The following is a 21,620-nucleotide window of genomic DNA, read 5'->3' as shown; positions in this document are numbered from 1 at the left end:
TAGCAATCTCAATTTCTCCCTGGGCATTTTCTTCCTTTAATTATTTATTTATTTTTTTTTTAAAAGATTTTATTTATTTATTTGACAGAGAGAGAGACAGCGAGAGAGGGAACACAAGCAGGGGGAGTGGGAGAGTAAGAAGCAGGCCTCCTGCAGAGCAGGGAGCCCAATGCGGGGCTCGATCCCAGGACCCTAGGATCATGACCTGAGCCGAAGGCAGATGCTTAATGACTGAGCCACCCAGGCACCTCCTCATTTTTTTCTTTTTCAGGGAGGGGTATCCTTAAAGAGGAGGAAGGAGGAGGGCGCCTGGGTGGCTCAGTTGGTTAAGCGACTGCCTTCGGCTCAGGTCATGATCCCAGGGTCCTGGGATCGAGTCCCACATCGGGCTCCCGGCTCAGCGGGAAGCCTGCTTCTCCCTCTCCCACTCCCCCTGCTTGTGTTCCTGCTCTCACTGTCTCTGTCTCTGTCAAATAAATAAATAAAATCTTTAAAAAAAAAAAAAAAGAGGAGGAAAATGAACTATGTATAACATATTACTGTCTCACAAGGATTTCAAAACTACCTTCAAGGAAAAATTTTTTTTTAAAGTAAATTACCCCCAATGTGGGGCTCAAACTCATGACCCTGAGATCAAAGTCGCATTCTCTACCGACTGAGCCAGCCAGGCGCCCTGAAAAAATCTTTTACTTTTATTTATTTTTATTTTTATTTTTTTTAAATCTTTTACTTTTAAAGATTTTAATTAAACTTTTTATTTTAAGATCACTGCAGATTCACATGCAGTTGTAAGAAACAATACAGAGATCCCATGTACCCTTTAACCAGTTTCCCCCAAAGTTAACCCTTGCATAGCTACTACACATCCTGTCACCAGCAGGAAGTTGACAATACAATCCATGATCTTATCCAATTTCCCCAGTTTACACGTACTCATGCACATGTGCCTGTGGATTCAATTCTATGCAATGTTATCATATGTATAGATTTGTGTAATCACTACCACAGTCAAGACAGAGAACAGTTCCATCACAAGGATCTCCGGTACTGTCCTCTAAGAAGCCTTTTATTTTATTTTTTTAGATTTTGTTTTTTATTTTTTTTTTGAGAGAATGAGAGAGAGAAAGAGAGAGTGAGAGCACATGAGAGGGGGGAGGGTCAGCAGGAGAAGCAAGACTCTGCGCTGAACAGGGAGCCCGATGTGGGACTCGATCCCGGGACTCCAGGATCATGACCTGAGCCTAAGGTAGCCGCTTAACCGACTGAGCCACCCAGGCGCCCCAAAGCCTTTTATTTTAAAGATTTTATTTTTAAGTAATCTCTATACCCAATGTGGGGTTTGAACTCACAACCCCAAGATCGAAAGTCGGGTGCTCTACCCACTAAGCCAGTCAGGAGCCCCCAAATCCAAATACCCTATTACCACGTTAAGTCTTCAAGTTCTTTACCCAGATCTAAGGCAAGAACGAGGTGCCCGGGGTCAACTGAAGAGTCCAGTGAATCCCACTACCCACACTGTAAGAAACACTTGAGTTGGGGCACCTGGGTGGCTCAGTCGTTAAGCATCTGCCTTTGGCTTGGGTCATGATTCCGGGGTCCCAGGACTGAGCCCCGCATCGGGCTCCCTGCTCAGCGGGAAGCCTGCTTCTCCCTCACCCACTCCCCTGCTTGTGTTCCCTTTCTCGCTATATCTTTCTCTGTCAAATAAATAAATAAAATCTTAAAAAAAAAAAAAACACTTGAGTGACATGTTTATTCTTGGTGGACCAGACACTTAAATGATAAATATGACTATATACAAAAACTGCAAAACTATATATAAAATTTTAAAAAGACCACAAAAACAGAAGATTATGATCACACATCTGTTAAAAATCTGTATCTAAAGGGGCGCCTGGGTGGCTCAGTCAGTCTGGGCGTCTGACTTGATTTTGGCTCAAGTCATTATCTCAGGGTCCTGGAATCAAGCCCCATGTCAGGCTCTATGCTCAGCTGGGAGTCTGCTTGAGGATTCTCTCTCCCTCTCCCTCTGCCTCCCTCCCCATTTGCCCATGCTGTCTCTTAAATAAATAAATATATCTTTTAAAAAAATCTATTATCTAGGAATATGTACACATGAATATTTTGGGAGGTAATGGTGGCCATGCAGAAATTTAAAATATGGAACAGTAGAGTGGTGGGCTACATTTTCCCTTTTGTGTCTTTAAAGTACATATAAGGAGGCGCCTGGGTGGCTCAGATGGTTAAGCGTCTGCCTTCAGCTCGGGTCATGGTCCCAGGGTCCTGGGATCGAGCCCCGCATTGGGCTCCTTGCTCGGCAGGGGGCCTGCTTCTCCCTCTCCTTCTACTGCTCCCCCTGCTTGTGCTCTCTAGCTTTGTCAAATAAATAGATAAAATCTTTTTAAAAAAAAAAAATAAATAAAGTACATGTAAGTAGTTAAACAATTGGACTGAGTTCCTGGGGTCACAGGATGATACCAGAGAGGACTGAGGGTGTAGATACAATGCTCAGAGTACTTCTTGCAGTTGACAGTTCCTCCAGGACTGGATGGCCAGATGGAGACAGACCTTTCTCCTCTGCCCACCCCTCACCCCGTATGCAGGCTGATGAAGGGCAAGTGCAAGGGAGGGGCTGAGAAGGGGTCAAGAGTAGGCCGATCGACCATGTGGTCTATCCAGGACTGAGGGTTTTTCCAGAATGTGGAACCTTCTGTGCTAATACCAGAAAAGTCCCAGGCAAACAGGGACAAGTGGGTCATCCTATCTGGAAGGTTTCTATCTGTACTTCTTTGGAGCTTGAAGCTAAGTAAACCTTTTTGTGGTTAAGGACTCAGAACATGTGGGTAGGAAAGTGTGGAGGGATGATTTAGAAGAGAATAAGGTGACCATGACACTTTCTGAACACCTGAGCATCCATCTTCCTTTGGCCTAAAAAGAAGTTGCCATAGCTGAGTTATACAACCTGATTTTTGAGTCTCACAAAAACGTAATGGAAAGTAATTCTGGCAGATACACATACTTTAAAGGCTAGGCTCAAACAGGTTACAGAGGAAAAAAAAGAAGAAAAGATTACCTGTCACATAAGAGAAAAGCATTTAACCTCAGAGTGGGTGGAATACCAATGCACTGAGCAATTTTATAAATTGGGCACTTCAGCTTTTAAAGAAGTACAATACTTCTTATAATTTCTAAATTGAGTTACTTGTCCATCCATGAAAAAATGTGACTTGTGTTCATTTTTCTTAGAGCTGGTTAAAATGAAAGACAGCTGTCCCAGCACATCCCACACAGTCATCCACCAGTGAGAGGCGCACAGAAGACCAGAACACAGGTGTGCACCCAGAAAAGGCTTGCAATCCTATATGCTTGGAGCCCAGTCACCCTCCAATGGCTTAATACATGCACGGCACTCTGCTAGGCACAGGTAGACACAACTTTTACTCTTAAGAAACTCATAGGCTTGGGGCGCCTGGGTGGCTCAGTTGGTTAAGCGACTGCCTTCAGCTCAGGTCATGATCCCAGGGTCCTGCGATCGAGTCCCGTATCGGGCTCCACCTGCTTTGCAGGGAGCCCGCTTCTCCCTCTGCCTGCCACTCCCCCTGCTTGTGCTCTCTCTCTCTGGCAAATAAATAAATAAAATTTTAATAAAAAAATAAAAAAGAAAGAAACTCATAGGCTCAAATCAAGGCACTCTTAAAATTAAGAGACCCACAGTCTCAAAACAAGGAGATGAACAAAGGGTTCTAATACCATTTACTCATTACCTTAACAGCAGGGTCAGCAAAATTCTATGGGAACCCAGGTGAGGCAGCCATGTTCTTCATGTATAAACCTGACCGTTGGACCTTATTCCATCAGTTCTTGCCGTTCTTGAATGCTCAACTTATCTCTGACTACTGACCCTTTCCTCAACATGTCTCTTCTGCCCTCAACAGCCCGCTCAAAAAACCTTGCTTTGGTGTTGAGTTTTTCTTACTGTTGCCAATTTAACAAATAAAAATAAAAACTGCCTACTTGTATCTGAAAATCAGATAAATAACAGATTTTTTCTTTTAGCGTAAGAATGTCCTGTGTACTATTTGTGACATATGCTAAAAAATTACTTATGCACATTCAGCAAACTAAGAACAGAAAGGAACTTCCTTAACATGATAAAGGGTATTCATGAGAAACCCATAGCTAATATATTCAATGGTGAAAGACTGAAAGAATCCCCCATAAGATCAGGAACAAGAGAAGGATGCCTGCTTCTACCACTTCTATTCAATTTCATACAAGAAACTCTAGCCAGAGCAAGTAGGCAAGAAAAAGAAATAAAAAGGTCTCCAAAGTAGAAAGAAAGAAGGAAAACCACCTTTATCCATAGATTATATGATCCTATATATAGAAAATCCTAAAGAATCAACACACACACACAAAAACTTTACAGCTAATAAAAGAACTAGGCAGGGGCGCCTGGGTGGTTCAGTCAGTTAAGCATCTGCCTTTGGCTCGGGTCATGATCCCGGGGTCCTGGGATCCAGCCCCACATCAAGCTCCCTGCTCGGTGGGGAGCCTGCCTCTCCCTCTCCCACTCCCCCTGCTTCTGTTCCCTCTCTCACTGTGTCTCTCTCTGTCAAATAAATGGATAAAATCTTAAAAAAAAAAAAAAAAAAACTAGGCAAAAAATGCAGGATAAGTAATTCATTTCTAAACATTAGCAATGAACAATTCATAAAGATGTTAAGATAAAAATTCCATTTACAGTAGCATTAAAAAGAATAAAAATACTTAGGAATAAATATAACTGGGGAGGTGCAAGACTTATACACTGAAAACTATAAAATGCTGCTGAAAGAAATCTAAAAAGATATAAATAAATAAAAAGACATCTCCTGTTCATGGATTACAGACTCAGTATTGTTAAGATTGAAAGATGCCAGGGGTGCCTGGCTGGCTCAGTCGGTAGAGCATGTGACTCTTGATCTCAGGGTCATGAGTTTAAGCATAACACTGGGCATGGAGCCTACTTAAAAAAAAAAAAAGAGAGAGAGAGAAGAAAGAAAGATGCTAAGCACCATTAGTCACTAGGAAAATACAAATCAAAACCACAATGAGATACCACTTCACATTCACTAAGACAGCTATTAAAAAAGAAAAAAAACAACAACACAGAAAATAACAAGTGTTAGCCAAGACGTGGAGAAAGTGGAATCCTAATACACCGCTGTTGGAAATATAAAATGGTACAGCCACTGTGGAAAAGTTTGGCAGGGGGCACCTGGGTGGCTCAGTCAGTTAAGCGTCTGGTTTGGAATTGGGTCATGATCCCAGAGTCCTGGGATCAAGTCCCGCATTGGGCTCCCTGCTTAGCGGGGAGCCTGATTCTCCTCCCTCTGCATCTCCCCTGCTTGTGCTCTCTCGCTCTCACTCACTCTAAAATAAATAAATCTTTAAAAAAAAAAAAAAGTCTGGCAGTTCCTCAATAAGTTAAATATAGAATATATAACCCAGCAACTTCACTCGTAGGTATATACCCAAAGTACTGAAAACAGGTGTTCAAACAAAAATATGCACATGAGTGTTCACAGCAGCACTATTCACAATAGCCAAAAAGTGGAAAAACCCCGGGTCAATCAACTGATGAATGCATAAACAAGATAGGGGATGTCCACACAGTGGACTATTATTTAGCTATATGTAATGAAGAGCTGGCACATGCCATAACATGGGGGAATCTTAGTAACGTTATACTAAGTGTAAGAAGCCATATACAGGGGCGCCTGGGTGGCTCAGTTGGTTCAGCGACTGCCTTCGGCTCAGGTCATGATCCTGGAGTCCCTGGACCAAGTCCCTGGATCGAGTCCCGCATTGGGCTTCCTGCTCGGCAGGGAGTCTGCTTCTCCCTCTGACCCTCCCCCTTCTCAAATGTGCTCTGTCTCATTCTCTCTCTCTCAAATAAATGAATAAAATCTTAAAAAAAAAAAAAAGAAGCCATATACAAAAGGTTACATACTACAGAATTCTACTTTTTGGAAATATCTAGAATAGGCAAATCCACAGAGACAGAAAGCAGATTAGTAGTTGCCAGGGTCTGGGGGAGGGGGAAACGTGGAGTCACTGCTTAATGGGTATATGGAGTTTTCTTTTGGGGTGAAAAAATGTTCTTGAACTAGATAGCGGTGGATTGGTTGCACAACAGCATCAATGTACTGTCACTGATTTGCACCCTTAAAAAAAATGGCCAATTTTACCACAAAACATTATCCATTACGTATCTGAAATTCAAATTTAACTAGGCATTCTGTATTTTATCTGGCAATCCTAGCCCCACTCTGTATCCTGCTCAAGGTTCCCCTTCTCTTCAAAGGTTCTCAAGGAACTGCCTCAGCATTTGCAACCTGTTCCTTAACTCTCAACATTCAACAGGTGTGCAGTCTGGTTTATGCCCTGACAATCCAATCAAACTGCTATTGTTAATGTCATCAGTGATGTCCAAGTTGCCAACTTTACTGGAGACTTTTGTTTTTGTTTTTTAAAGATTTTATTTATTTGACAGAGAGAGAAAGCGACAGCCAGAGAGGGAACACAAGCAAGGAGAGCGGGAGAGGGAGACTGAGCCACCCAGGCGCCCTGAGATTTTTGGTTCTTGCCATAACTGCTCTCTCCCTAGCAACCGACATGGTGCAAATTCTTTTTTTTTTTTAAGATTTATTTGAGAGAGAGCAAGCACAAGCAGGGGGAGGGGCAGAGGGAGAGGGAGAGGGAGAAGCAAACTCCCTGCTGAGCAGGGAACCCGACCAGGGGCTTGATCCCAGGACCCTAGGATCATGACCTGAGCCGAAGGCAGCCGCTTAACCGACTGAGCCACCCAGGCGCCCAAATCCTCTCCTTTTTGCAATACTCTCCTTTCCCACTGGCTTCTGTGAGGTGAAAGGTTAACTCAGCAGATTTGGGGTGTTCAAATCCTGCACATTCCAAAAACACCCTGGCCCTTTGCCAGCTCCTTGGAGCTAATCTCTAAGCCTTTGGAACATCCTTCCTATTAAGACTGTCCGAGGGGCGCCTGGGTGGCTCAGTCGTTAAGCGTCTGCCTTCGGCTTGGGTCATGATCCCAGGATCCTGGGATCGAGCCCCGCATCAGGCTCCCTGCCCAGCGGGGAGCCTGCTTCTCCCTCTCCCACTCCCCCTGCTTGTGTTCCCTCTCTCGCTGTGTCTCTCTCTGTCAAATAAATAAATAAAATCTTTAAAAAAAAACAAAAAAAAAGACTGTCTGAATAGGGTGCCTGGGTGGCTCAGTCGTAAAGCGTCTGCCTTCAGCTCAGGTCATGATCCCAGGGTCCTGGGATCGAGCCCCGTATCGGGCTTCCTGCTCAGCGGGAAGCCTGCTTCTCCCTCTCCCACTCCCCCTGCTTGTATTCCCTCTCTCGTCGTCTGTCAAATAAATAAATAAAATCTTAAAAAAAAGACTGCATATACTGAGACCTTGGCCACACCAGACAGCCTACACTACCACTGTGATTTATGGTAGGAGCCTTGGGCCACATCAGTTGGACCTCTGAAGGGGGCAGGGACTGGATAGCTAACTAAGGTCAGCCACGTGGGCACTCCATGCCTACTTGACTGACCCCCAATAAAAACTCTGCACAGGCTCCAGTGAACTATCCTGATTGGCAATATCAGTAAATGTTGGCAAACATCATTGCTGGAATGAAATTAAGAGCTGCCCAGGAGTGCCTGGGTGGCTCAGTTGGTTAAGTGTCTGCCTTCGGCTCAGGTCATGATCCCAGGGTCCTGGGATCGAGCCCCACATTGGGCTCCCTGCTCAGCGGGAAGCCTGCTTCTCCCTCTACCCCTCCACCCTGCTCGTGATCTCTCTCTCTCAAATAAATAAATAAAATTTTGAAAAAAAAAAACAAAAAACAAAAAAGAGCTGTCCATGTGACTGCACTAGAAGAGGACAACTAAAGCTTGTGCCTGGTCTCTCCTAGACTCTACACTATGTGCCTCTTTCCTTTGCTGATTTTAATCTGTATCCTTTCATTGTAATAAACCATAACTGTGAGTATAACAAGCTTTTACGAGTTCTGTGAATCCTTCTAGTGAGGGTGGTATGGGGCCCCTTGACAAACTTGTTACCATTTTCCCTAAGTCTGATTATCTCCTTTTTTTGTCTTTACTCCTGGGTCCCCTTTCCTTCACCCTCCCTATAAATGCTGGTATTCTATTCTTGGGTTATCTTCTCTCCCCTGCTCCACAACTGTAATAATGTCCTTCCCACCTATCCCAGGCAATTTCATTCACTTGTGGTTCTGATTGCCACCTGTCCTCATCCCCATTTGAGACTCCAGCCTGGATATTTCTGCCTGGAAGCTCATCTTAGCATGACCAGGTCAGATTAACCCTCACCCAAACATCTTTCCTGCTTTGGTTCCAGTTTTAGTTTCTGACTCCCTATCAGTGTAGTAGGCACTAAAATCCTCATTCCCAGGGTGCCTGAGTGGCTCAGTTGGTTAAGCGTCTGCCTTCGGCTTGGGCCATGGTCCCAGGGTCCTGGGCTCAAGCCCCGTGTCGGGCTCCCTGCTCAGTGGGGAGCCTGCTTCTCCCTCTCCCTCTGCAGTCCCCCCGCTTGTGCTCTAATAAATAAAATCTTAAAAAGAATAAAATAAAATCCTCATTCCCTAATCAACCAATTAGCAAGTCTTGCTTTTTTCTGCTTCCAAACATCTCTGAAACTGAGACTTTCCATTCCCATAGTTCTGGCCCTCATTAGCTCTCACCTGAGCTCTTGCACGCATCTGTGAAATATTATCCCTAATATATCTCATGCATCCCTACCCCCAATCTAGTTCTATCCTTTTTACCTAACAGTTCTAAAACATGAATCTGCTCAATTATTCCTACTGAAACTCCTTTAGAGGCACCCCAGCCCCTGTAGACTTAGGCTCTTTAGCAACACTGTAAGTTGTGACCCAGATCTGCTCTCTACCCACACCCTCTGCCTTCTTTCCACCCCAACTCTCCAGCAATGCCCAACCACTCTAAATTCCCAGAGCATATTCACTAAACATTATCATCTCTATGCCATGACCCATTCTAGGCACTGTAGATAAATTAGTTAACTAGACACAGTTAACTCAAAGGGCTATCTTCCAACAGGGAAAACAGTAAGTAAACGGAGTAATTTCTGATACTGCTGAGTGCAGTGAGGAAAATGAAGCTGAAGATGACAGAGCACGATCAAAAGCCAACGGGGATATTGTTTTAGCATGGGCAGGGAAATGGCCTTTGGGAAGAAACCTGAATAATGGTGGCAGGGATCCTTTTTAAAATTCTCAGACCCCAAATGTTACAAAGTTACTTGTATTAAGTTGCTTACATACATACTGGATCTATATACACAGAATCTGTATGTACAATCTCTTTAGCTTATGGCTCTAATACAACCAAACCTGAAGCCCACTAGACTTCCTATCATGGGAGGTAATGCATTTTCCTTCTTGTCTGAGCTACTTATCATGAAAAACATTCTACCTGGTCATCAGATTTGGGAATCACTGGCTCAAGAGGCACTCATTTAATTCTACTCTTCCAAGTCCAATATTAGGGAGAAAATATTCGGGGGGGAAGGGTGGGGGGAGAGTTTATGCAAGAGAAGTAGAAACGCAGAAGAGGGGGGCTAGAGGATGACATTAAGCTCACTAAATCTGAAATGGCTCTTGTAAACAGGAAGAACCAGCAACTAAGGACAACCAACCAAATGTTAATGCGAATGAGATTTTAATTTTAAAGGGAGAAGAAAACATGCATGAGGGAAAAATCCTGAAATGTAAATGAAACTGTAAAAGATTCTTATTTAACTTTAAGTACGCTCCACATCAAACGTGGGGCTTGAACTCCCATGGGGCTTGAACTCATGACCCTGAGATCAAGAGTCACATGCTCCACCGACTGAGCCAGTAAGGTGCTCCAAAAGATTCTTAATTTAAAACAAAGTATATGAAAACCATTTTCAAAAAATTGGCTTTGAAAATGTCTGACTACACTTTTTTTTTTTTAAAGATTTTATTTATTTAATTTGGCAGAGAGAGACACAGCAAGAGAGGGAACACAAGCAGGTGGAGTGGGAGAGGGAGAAGCAGGCTTCCCCGCAGAGCAGGGAGCCCAATGTGGGGCTCAATCCCAGGACCCTGGGATCACGACCTGAGCCGAAGGCAGACGCTTAACAACTGAGCCACCCAGGAGCCCCTACATTTTTATCTTAAAAATTCAAAGTCATCGTGAGGTAAGGCCAGTCAAGAGAGTAAGAAAAATATGGTAAGAATTACTTGAAAATAGGGCACATTAAGAGGTTTATTAGTCACCTGCACAAACTAGCAACAACTTGTCCAACTGGGCCGGGTTACAATTAATTCACAGTAACACTAACTTCACTCTGCCGTAAACAAAGAGCACAGCTAAGTCTCCTCAACAGAGGATTTTATTACCAAACCTATATTCTGGCTTTTATAACGGTTTCCCAACACCTTGCACAGCGCACCTCTGCAGCATTTATGAGTGACAATGTCCTGAAAGCCCTTCAGAGAGCGGAGGTGAACACCTTCTCATGGAGGAACATCAGCTTTTCTAAGCGAGTTCGTTTCAGGAGGGGGAGCCATTCCCAGTGGAATAACTCGACCACACGGTATCCGAGCTGCTTCAACTGCCGCCTCTTCATGTTGTGCAGTCCAAGCAGATCCCTGGAACCATAGCAGTATTGGTTCTTGTTTGTCAACTGAATAGCCAGCCTCACTTGTGGGGCCTGCACGCAGGCTGGGGGATGAGGGCCCGCCATCTCCATGGCCCCCAGTCTGTCTGCCACACTGTCAGGGGAGCTCCCCAAATGTATGGCCACCTTCTCTAATTCCCTTGCCTGCTGCTCAGTCTCTGACTCAATTTCTCCCCGGAAATGTGCTCTTGATTTCCCTTTTAGTAGCCGATTCATCAAATCATCTGTAAGGCTGACTCCCACGTGCTTCAGCCTCAATCTGGCTTCATCTTCCATTGATACGGCTTCTTTGTTAAATGGTAATGGCTTCAAGTTAACATCAAGCTGAACCTCTAAGTCAGAAGATCGGGTATGAGGCAGAATCATATGGTGTTTGATGTACTGGGGCCCACCCAACATGTTCTCAAGTAAAAAGAGAGCTTCTAGGAATTCAGGCTTTGAGCACATATCCCTCCTTGCTAAATTCCACAGCATTTCCGACCCCTCTTGCTGAAGATGAGCACTAAGACGATTGCCTCTGTAATCCAGACACTCAATGCCAACCGTACCATCAAGAGTATACAACTCCTTAGTGAGTTCGAACTTACTTCTCTCCTGAGCTAACCTGATGAACTCTGGACTCAAAGCAAAGTTGATGAGCTCTAATGGAAAGTACTCAGAAAATGCCAGGCCCAGCAAGCAGGTGAGCAGGTGTTCTGGGTATCGCCTGAACTCAGGCATCTTTCTGTGAATCTCATTTATCAGACTAGAATAAAACTCTTCTGTATTGGGTGGCTTGTAATTCAGAGTTCCAAATGACCACAGAATCTTGGCTACATCCTTACTTCGACAGTATGCCACCCTAGGAGGCAAAGAAGCAGCCACAGCATTCATTAGCCCTTCATCCAGGATGTGTAAAGCTGAGCAAGCAAGAGTCAGGTGCATGACACCCTGAACTCCTAGAAAAGGAATTCGTTGAGGAGCAATCTGGCCAAATTGCTTCATGAAATTTATGTGATCCACGTGAGTGAAACGGAACATTTTGAGAATATTCACTAAGGCATAATTACTCAGATGCTGCATGTCAGCACAAGCCAAGTCTCCAAGTTTCCGCATGACATATTCAGAGAGACTACTACTTGATTTAAAGAACCCCAAACAGATTGTACCAATCTCCTCTAAATTGATCAAATCTATATACTTGAGAATCAACGATTCCAGTTTTTGCATGAGGTCTTGGGGTACCTGGCGACTTTCACCTATAATATAAATTAAGTGAATCAGCTGGGATAAGGATAGATCTTTCCAGTGTAAATTAAGATAACTAAAAAAGATTTTTAAAAACCGAGGTACTCTGCGGCCCAAGTACCGCCAGAGGTCAGCCACCAAGAGAAGCTGATCCAGACTCATCTCCCACACCTTACTGCAAAATCTGGTTTCACACACATCGAGCACTGAATGGGAGTAAGGGATTCCTAAACCGACAAAGGCTTTCAAAATATTGATCAGATCTGGGACTTCAAAGAGCTGTATGTTTTTCACACTCAGCTGGCAGAGCAAAGCAAAACTGGTACTGGACAGCACAACAGGATGCTGCTCTGCAGGCAAAGAGCTCAGCTTACAGAAATAATCAGCAATGACTTGAGGCTGGAGATTATCTTGATAAACTGTGACTTTGTGCAAAATTAATTCACCTTCTGAAACAGAAAGGGGCTGACAAGTCTCCGATCTGTTATAGCTGTGCAGCTGGTACTCTGGTCTTAGCTGGAGGAAACCTCGGGGGTCTTCAAAGGAATCAAACATTTCTATATTGTCTTCAACAACTCCCGCGGCCCTGGGTGAGCCCGGCTTCAACGTGCTGGCCTGAGAGGCAGAAGCCCTGCTGGATTCCGAACCTGGGAGGGCGCTGCTGGTTGTCAGGAGCCTCCAAGAAGAGGAAGCGCTATGAATGTTCTCAACTTTTTTGGCAGGCCAGCAGAGGCTGCTGTGTTCTGCAGGGTCCTGTCCCCCATGCTGGGCGCAGCTTCCCACAGTCCAGTATGTCACACTCTGGGTCGCACCGTAGGCAAAAGGATGGCAAAACGTTCGGTATCCTAAAGGTTTTAACAACTTGAGGGTGGCTGCCGTTCTGGGGTCAGTACCGATCGTTCTGGCAGTCAGAACACAGTCCTCACAGGTTTGTCCAGGCAATTTCTTGTTTGCATGGCGCTTGATTAGAGCTGGACGGGGAGGCGTTCCACAGAAACTGCCTGGAAATCTTCGGCAGATCGCAAGAGCCATGGGTCACAAATGACTGGGCCAGAATTGGTGCCAGATACTGAAAAAAGGGTAGATGAAGAATAAGTGGCTTCCACCTATCACAATACCAAAACGCACACATTTTAAGAAAGAGATTAAGCTACACTGCTGTCCACTCAAGTAAGTTCCATGCTAGTGAATGCCCAAACCACAAGACAGCACACATCAAGGATAAACTCCTTATCCTTCGTATCAAGGCATAAAGGGCCCGCTTGGAGAATAAGAACGTTGGTAAAACTGTTGTGCTAACTCCAAAAGTAAAAAGTGGGATCTGGTGTAAAGTTTAATTACGCCCACGACAACCCTCCTTGTTCCTAAGGTATGAAGCTCTTGATGACGGGATTCTGTTCTAATGCTGCTCCTACACCTTTTAGAAGATGCTTGTCTCCTCTCCAGGTGGCTTATCAGATACTGAATCGCTATCACAGAGCAGTCACGCAATTGGAACGTATACTCAAAAACTCATTTTGGTGGGAGAAGGCAGAAGGCTGATGCACTCTGCTCATTGTCGATTCACGGGTGGGAAGCAAAAAGCATCTCGAAGTTGGGCTCGGGGTTCAGGGAACACCAGGTCACACGTCTGCCCTGCTGACATGCAAGGGAGGAGCACAGCTCTCCTCTGGGGGCGGCTGGTTAGCAATGTGGCCAGTGAGTCAGATGCTGACGACCCTGCCAGCTATACAGGCTTCTCTGGATGGCAGGAGTGTATGCTTTAATTTCTTTGTGAACCAGAGTAGAATTCTATCCCATTAAATCTTTATACACTTAGTTCTTTACTGTGGCCTGTGGACCATTCTGTCCACTAAGTTTCAATCTATGGGTCCAGATACTACAGACCAGGTGTCAGCAAACGACGGTCCACGGGTCCAAATCTATCCCTCCACCTGTTTCTTAGGAAAAGTTTTATCTGAACATAGCCAGGCCACACATTACATATTGTTTACACCTGCTTTCTCACTACAAGAGTAAAACTGAGTAACTGTGGCAGAAAAATACATGGCCTGCAAAGCATAAAATATTTACTATATGGCCCTTTACAGAAAAAGTTGGCTATAGACGATTAGTTTATGCCTATGAATGCAGATGGCCAATTTTTTAAAAATTAGAAAACATCAGGAAAATAGTACTGAAATAACTTTTCCTTTAATAGTTAGAGATAATTGAAAATTTATGCCTCAAAATAGTCACTAGGAATCTCAACCAATATTGCACCACAGGCATGCTAGGAACAAAAGAGAGCAAGTAATAGAACTCTCCAGTTGACAGAATAGGGTTTGGTGTTTTTTTTAAGATTTTTTATTTATTTTTTTTGGAGGGGGAGAGGGAGAGAAAGAGAAGGGGGGGCAGAGGGAGAGGCAGAGAATCTCAAGCAGACTCTGCACTTAGCACGGAGCCCCACCTCACAACCCTGAGACCATGACTTGAGCTGAAACCAAGAGTCCAACGCTTAACTGACTGAGCCGCCGGGGTGCTCCGACAGAATAGGGCTTTTAAGAAGACCTGCTTTAGAACCTGGAATCTACATTTGGCTCAACAGAATTTGCAATTAAAGCCATGAACTGTTCAAATCTGTAGACTTTCATCTCATCTTGGGAACTAGTTTGAAATAACAACAACAACAAAAGACAAAACATTTTTTTACAAAATAACCGTGCTCTAAAGAAAAAACTGGCGCCTGGCTGACTCAGCTGGTAGAGTATGCGACTCTTGATCTCGGGGGCTTTAAGTTCGAGCCCCACATTGGGTGTAGATTACTTAAAAATAAAAAATCTTAAAAAAAAAAAAAAAAGCAAAAAACTGAAAACAATTCAAATGTCCACCTGGAAGTAGAGACTGGTTTATAGAATAAGTGTGTGGCAGGCATCAACATGAGAAAAAGCACATACAAAGACACAGTAGGACAAAGAGAACAAAGGAAAGTAATTATATAGCTTTTTGGTGGGGAGACTTTCTGTTATATCTTTGATAAATTAACTTTTTCCCCCTTTTTATTGGCACTGAAACCGTTAATACAGAAAAGTATACGAGTTTAACAAATGCCTTTATAAATAATTTCAAAAGTGCATTAAATAACTTAAATTACTTCAATAAATACTACCTAAGAGTACTTTTTTTTTTAAGATTTTATTTATTTGAGAAAGAGAGACACAGATAGCGACAGAGATAACGAGAAGAGAGCATGAACAGGGAGGAGAGGGAGAAGCAGGCTCCCGCTGAGCAGGGACACTGCCGTGGAGTTCGATCTCAGGACTCTCAACTCATGACCTGAGCTGAAGGCAGACGCTTAACCAAGTGAGCCACCCAGGCACTCCTACCTAAGAGTAGTTAATGAAAATACTGTGCACGGTCCTCAAATGAACAAAAGAACCATTTGGAAAATGGAAAAAAACCATTTCCTCAAACATCAATGTTTGAGTGGTATCGATTCTGTATTTTGAATTAACATGGTTCTTTTTGATTTGTAAAAATACAGGTTAAGTCCCAAGATGGAAAAAACAACAGCCACAATCATCTTAGGGCCTCCTCTGTGCCAAGCCTAGTATATGCTTTTCATTTACTTATTTTTGTTGTTTTGTTTTTTAATTTTTTAAAAGATTGTATTTTTTTATTTGAGACAGAGAGAGACAGCGCACGAGTGGTAGCGGGGAGAGAGAAGCAGACTCCCTGCTGAGCAGGTAGCCCTATGCAGGCTTGATGCCAGGACCCTGGGATCAGGACCTGAGCCGCAGGCAGATGCTTAATCAACTGAGCCACTCAGGCGCCCCTAGTATACGCTTTTTAAATCTGCATTAGTTCCAATCCTTACAACCTCTCTGTGAGGTAGGTCTTACTATCTCTATATTGTGGATGAGGAAAAGGACACTTCACAAGGTTAAGAAACCTGCTGAAGGTTACACAGCTAAGGGATGGAGTGAGGTTTGACATCAAAGACTGTCTTGATTCCAAAATCCACAGTGCAGGTGTATTCTAGACAAGAAGAGTCAGATTCCAGACAAAGAAGTGGGGAGGACCCTGAACAATCTACAGGGTTTCCAGACGCCAGGGAACTGGAGGGTTAGAATGGGTGAACTCAAAAGCCCCTTCCACCTCTAATACGGGCAAACCTCGGATGTAGCGTTGCTTGGTTCCAGACCACTGCAATAAAGTGAATGCCATGATAAAGTGAGTCAAAGGAATTTTCTGGTTTCCCAGTGCACATAGAAGTTATGCTTATACCATACTGTAGTCTGTCAAATGCGCAACAGCATTATGTCTAAAAAAACAACAGACATATCTTAATTATAAAATGCTTTACTGCTAAAAAATGCTAACCATCATCTGAGCTTTCAGCAAGTCATAACTACTGATCACAAATCACCATAACAAATACAATAATAATAAACAACATTTGAAATACTGCAAGAATTACCAAAATGTGACACAGAGACAGGAAGTGAGGAAATGCTGTTGGAAAAATGGTACCAACAGACTTGTTTGACACAGGTTGTCATAAACCTTCAATTTGTAAAAAACACTCTCTCTGTAAAGTGCAATAAAGTGCAAAATGAGCTATGCCTGTAGTCTAGGATCCGACCTATCACTATGGTTAGTTTATACTGCTTACAAAAAGAACAAAGAGAAGATCTCAAAGACTGAAATCTACAGGAAGGAATCGGTATACAAGATACCCCGTCATCGAGGTAAGGAGAAGTACCATAACTGAAGACCTGGAAGTTGGCAGGAGAGATAAGGGATCCCGAATTTAGGGCTCAACTCAGGAGAGAAGCAAAAGGAAACCCCAGGAAAATGATGAAGATCCCAATACTGGAACTGTGAGCAGACATAAAGAGCAACTAGTTCATGCCAGAGGAGGTAAATATTACCAACGAGAGAGGTTTATACTTCTAAGGAATAATCTGGGGATGGACAAGCAATTGTAGACAGAAAACCAAGCCAGTAACAGTGACAAAAATTATTAACTCCAGGAAAACAAAAAAGTTGTGTAAGACAGAAAATGGTTCCCCGCTCAGCTATGAATATTTACATAATCTTACTGATATAAACCTTGAATATCAGCTTAACCAAAAATTATGAGCAAACTATATATGGAGGATGCAGGGAGGGGAAGAGGAATAGGGGAGGCTGGGTAGTGAGGCCCAGAGCCTCAAAGCCCGTAATAAAGAAGTCAAAGATTTTATAGATATAGATACTTCCTAGAAATCAAGAAACAGCAACACAAATACATTATTTAGAAATAATGCAGATTTAAAAAGCGTATACTAGGGGTGCCTGGGTGGCTCAGTCATTAAGCGTCTGCCTTCGGTTCAGGTCATGATCCCTGGGTCCTGGGATCGAGCCCCACATTGGGCTCCCTGCTCAGCAGGAAGCCTGCTTCTCCCCCTCCCATTCCCCCTGTTTGTGTTCCCTCTCTCGCTGTCTCTCTGTCAAATAAATAAATAAAATCTTTAAAAAAAAATTTAAAAAAAGAAAAGAAAAAGAAATATACTGATAAATGCCAAAAGAAACAAGAGTGGAAAGTGCCTCCACAGAACAAAAAAGGAGGGAAAAAGAAAGGAAATTAATATTTAGTGTTATAAGTTTCATCAAACTATTGGACTGTGTAAACCATGTCCAACTTTGACAAAAATTAAATTTGCCAAATGCATGTACTAACAGGAAATTAAGGTATTCTTCAAGAAGACAATGTTCAAAGAAAGTAACCTTAAGTTTCAAGGAAAATGTTGAAAAGTCCAACTAGTCCAAGCAATTCCTACTGTCTATAGAACTTCCTTATGGATGCCCAGTAACAGAAATGATGACAAAATAAAGAATCGTAGAAGCATGCAAAGCCAACTGCAAACGGCAAATAGGAGCTACTTACTTTTCCACCATGCAACTTTTAGCATAACTGTTGAGACACCATATCTATATATATAGGTCTGAAATAAAATCACTTCAGAAGTCTGGTCTTGAGTACTGTGGAGAAGGAAAGGAAAGAAACAAAGGGAAGATACAGAACCCATAAAGTAGATCAGTGAGGAGAAGAGGCACTGCAAAGGAGAGGTTGTCAGATGTGTTCGCCCAGACAGAGAAAACACAGCTGAGTTTGTTAGTTCCTCCTTACTTAAGGACTCCCAGGGAATCCATAAGAAAGATGGAAAGGGAATACTATGAGATGCCCAATCAGTAACTCCTGACACCTTCTCTAGAGGTTCAAAGACATGTGACAACAGCACAAAGCTCCTTTCCTAGTTTAAGTGTATAAACTAAACTATATGTATATTCTCCTCCCCATCTCCTCTTTAGGGGACCTAACAAACCAGAATGGAGCCTCAGAGACCCCTGGCACTGCCCAACCGCCCTGAATGATGTGATTTCACAGGAGTGAGGCCTCTTACCTTTCCACCTTCCAGGTACAGGTCTGAGCAAAGTCGAATAGCTTCGTTTAAACTACAGTCCAGAAGTTAGAGGAAGGGAGCCAGACGGAGGAAGACAGCCATGCTAACTGTAGATTAAGTATATGACACTCTCAGCATATCCAATTCACCAGTTACTGGATCTCCTCTCTTAATTCTGATTACTGTCCTTTTGCTACAAAGGTTTAACCCCCTTATGTCCTGATAAAATTGCCACAAATAAATGGATACTTCAAATTCTAACCTTGTCTGAGCAAATAATTTGTTGAGTAACCCTGAGAATTAAAACAAAAAACTAAATTTCTCTAGGTGTTGAGAGTCTACAAAACTTTAATGCCCCTGGTGAGGGCTTAGAGACTGACCTAAGGACCCTTAGCTGTTAATGCAAATGCTAACTGGGCTAGACTCTTCCGTGCTTTGGTTTCCACACAGGAGCAGAGAGGGATCTACTACTACCATGAAGGTCAAACACTAGTGCTAAGGTGTTTAGGTCAAGGTAAGTATCACCCCGAGTTAAGCCAAACCAAAACCAAGTCTAACAGACCATCCCCTCCACTTTGTTCCAGTTTGCACTTTTTTTTTTTTAAGGGAGGGAGAGAATCTTAGGCAGGCTCCACACCCAGCACAGAGCCCCACCCAGGCTCGATCTCACAACCCTGAGATCAGGACCTGAGCCGAAAGCAAGAGTCAGTCGCTTAACCGACTGAGCCACCCAGCCACCCAGGCGCCCTCTAGTTTCCGTTCTTATTGGAGAAAACAGCACATCACAATTATCTGTGAAACTTTTTTTTTTTTTCAGTTTATATAGCCCTCTCCTCCCCTTCTCTAAGCCTCTGCTATTCCTCTATCAGAATGGCAAGAAGGGCCTGGGTAGATACAGTCTGACAAGACCCCACAGATGATTCTGTTAGAGCAACCGCTCTTAAAGGATTCACAACACTGTCTTTAGAAAATCTCTGGGTTTAACAACAGAGAGCAGGCACCCATGCCCTCTCAGCCCGTTGAGAGTGGAGCTACTAAAGGAATGACCAAAGCCTTGCAAGTAGAGAGAAATATCTGCATCCAAAGTCACGTCAACTGGTCAAATCAACCAAATACTTGGTTTTATCTATTCTAGCTTTGCAAGGCTGAGCAGTACAGTTTTTCAGGCAGTTGAAGGGGAAACTTCAGAATTCTCTAATATCAAAGTTGACGTATCTGCACGACGAATGACAAGACCCTGTTGGGAATCAGAGAAGTAATGGGGAATGAATGGGGAAGAAAATCAAACTGTCAAATCAACTAGGCCTGCACAACTGCCAAAGGCCTCACTGTCTCTGCTGTATTATGCAACACTGAGTCTTCAGATTTTATTTTGGTCTACTAGGCAGCAGCGAACTCATCCCAGAGCTTGCCTGAGGCCATTCAGAGCAGTGAGTTGGAGAATCTGGTTGTGGTTAAAGCAGCTGTTCTTACTCCTCACAAAGTGTGAGCAAGGTGCAGAAAACAGGAATTAACATGCCAGCTGCAACAAATGACTAGAGCAGGGAACACCAGACACACTGGTGCTAAAGCCCTTGGCCACCAGCTCCACAGCATGAAGTGCTATTCGAGGGTTTACAGTGAGTGAGCAATGAAGCATGGTCTGAGGAAGTGGATGAGTAACTGGTACAAAGAGGGCCCAAAGCTCCCTGGGTCAGGACAGAAGAGCTGTGTCATGATTTGTACGGAAAGAGAAAGGGCAATTATTTTTCTTATCTCTGGAGAGGAAAGGGAGGAAGACATCGATAATACCCTTAGGGCTGTACAACTAGAAACCGTTCTGTTAAAAATGGGGACTAGGTATACATCGTATTGATATTTACTGAAGACTCAGGTTGACCCAGTACTAAGCAAAATACTGTATGTAGCATTTTGCGGCTCAAATTGTGGCCTGCGGACCAGCGGCATCAGGCTCACCCTCACCTGGAAGCTGGTCAGGAATGCATAACCTCGGACCCTACCGCAGACCTACGGCCACAATCTCCAGATCCCCGAGTGATCAGCACGCACGTGGAAGTGCGGCAAAACACCTCACTGCATTCCCCCAACAGTCCTGCGAGGCAGGCAGTTATGATCTCCGGCTCCCAGAGGAAACGTCAAGGTTCAGACGAACCGTTTGCCCAAGGTCACAGAACTCCGGAGTGGCGGGGTCGCCGAGATGCTGCCTAAAGCGGGCCTGCGAGAGGAGTCCGCAGCCGGGCCCGGAAGCGCGGAGCCCGGCCTTGGCGCGTGCCCGGCCCTGCGCCGCCCAGGACGGGAGAGGCGGGCCAAGCGCCAGGCGGGCAGGGAGCGGGAGCGGCCGCCGCGACCTCCTCCCCGGGCGCCGCCACTCACCTGAGCCTGGCGAACGCGGGCGCCGCAACACCAGACCCCGGATCCCGCGGGAACGCCGCGCCACCACGACTCCTCCAGCAACACCCGGACCTCACAGCCCCACTTCCGGCCAACTGCCCGCTACTTCCGCCTGCTGCGCTGGTGACGGGTGCGCCCGAGGCCCAAAAGACTCTGTCAGCGTTTTCCAAGGACGTTTTCCAGTGGAGGACGTTGCTAAGACGACGCGGGAGTCTAGGACCTGCGGAGGGGAAACAGCGCCGTGGATGGACCGCGCTGGAAGTCGCTGAATAGCCCAGACACTGGTTCGAATCCCAGACCACCACTCAGGGTTTTATAGCCTTGGAGAAGTCACATCAACTCTCTAAGCCTAGTTTCTCAACTGTATGGTGAGGATAATCACGCATCTGTAATAGAGAAGCATCTGTGAAGCGCTCTCAGGAGAAGAGTTGGTGATGGATAGCCGAGCCAGCTAGGAGAAATGGATGTGAGGAGTTGGAGCTGGAGGAGGCCTGTGCATATACTGATGAGCAGGGTCATCATTTACCTCCCTGGGTAGAGGGGCTCACACCTGAGCCTCTATCAGCAACTAGGCAAGGAAGAGACCCTCCAGGAGGGCCTGGTCCCGGACTGCTGTTCTGGGGGAAACTTGAGACTGCCAGTTGGGTTTGTCATACCTTGTCAGTGCCTTGGTTGCTGGTCCACCTATCCTAAGTGCTGCGAAGGAGACTTGAGAACTGACGCTCCTTCCAGGGCACCATCTTGTCAGGGAGACAAAAACCAATGCAGGGAGGACACTTTACTGCAAATGAGGTGCAAGCCTGGCATCCCAATTCCTGAGCTCTGCA

The 21,620-nt window shown here is 44.5% G+C and overlaps 2 protein-coding genes across 8 annotated transcripts in view; both read right to left on the bottom strand.

Moving 5' to 3' along the window:
- Window positions 1–20,906, bottom strand: part of UBOX5 (U-box domain containing 5) — a 38,680-nt gene extending 17,774 nt beyond the window's left edge. For 3 of the 5 annotated variants that reach the window (XM_045885500.3, XM_054510029.2, XM_054510028.2), the window contains exon 1: window positions 20,776–20,906. The gene's annotated coding sequence lies outside the window, so the exon portion shown is untranslated. Of the gene's footprint in view, window positions 1–12,420; window positions 12,558–18,402; window positions 18,513–20,775 lie in introns of those variants that run through there. The other 2 variants (XM_045885499.3, XM_045885501.3) reach the window with 2 other exon arrangements.
- On the bottom strand, window positions 10,315–20,905 carry FASTKD5 (FAST kinase domains 5). Of its 3 annotated transcripts, XM_064572896.1 has the most exons (3): window positions 18,403–18,500; window positions 17,886–17,980; window positions 10,315–13,043 (listed from the first exon to the last, which is right to left on the bottom strand). In XM_064572896.1, the coding sequence occupies exon 3, from the start codon at window positions 13,004–13,006 to the stop codon at window positions 10,559–10,561; it is 2,448 nt and encodes an 815-aa protein (XP_064428966.1). In that variant the 5' UTR covers window positions 13,007–13,043; window positions 17,886–17,980; window positions 18,403–18,500; the 3' UTR covers window positions 10,315–10,558. The 3 variants fall into 3 exon arrangements, with proteins under 3 accessions (XP_064428966.1, XP_045741454.1, XP_045741453.1); XM_045885498.3 differs by lacking the exons at window positions 17,886–17,980; window positions 18,403–18,500 and adding an exon at window positions 20,776–20,905; XM_045885497.3 differs by lacking the exon at window positions 17,886–17,980 and having other exon boundaries at window positions 18,403–18,512.
- Window positions 20,907–21,620: the final 714 nt, after the last annotated feature.

The sequence above is a fragment of the Mirounga angustirostris genome, unplaced genomic scaffold, assembly GCF_029215605.1.
Source record: "Mirounga angustirostris isolate CCGP_5_RB_7025 unplaced genomic scaffold, mMirAng1.0.hap1 SCAF_10, whole genome shotgun sequence".
In the NCBI taxonomy this organism is placed as follows: domain Eukaryota; kingdom Metazoa; phylum Chordata; class Mammalia; order Carnivora; family Phocidae; genus Mirounga; species Mirounga angustirostris.
The sequence above is the reverse complement of the archived record's forward strand: the minus strand, read 5'-3'. Positions and strand labels throughout refer to the sequence as shown.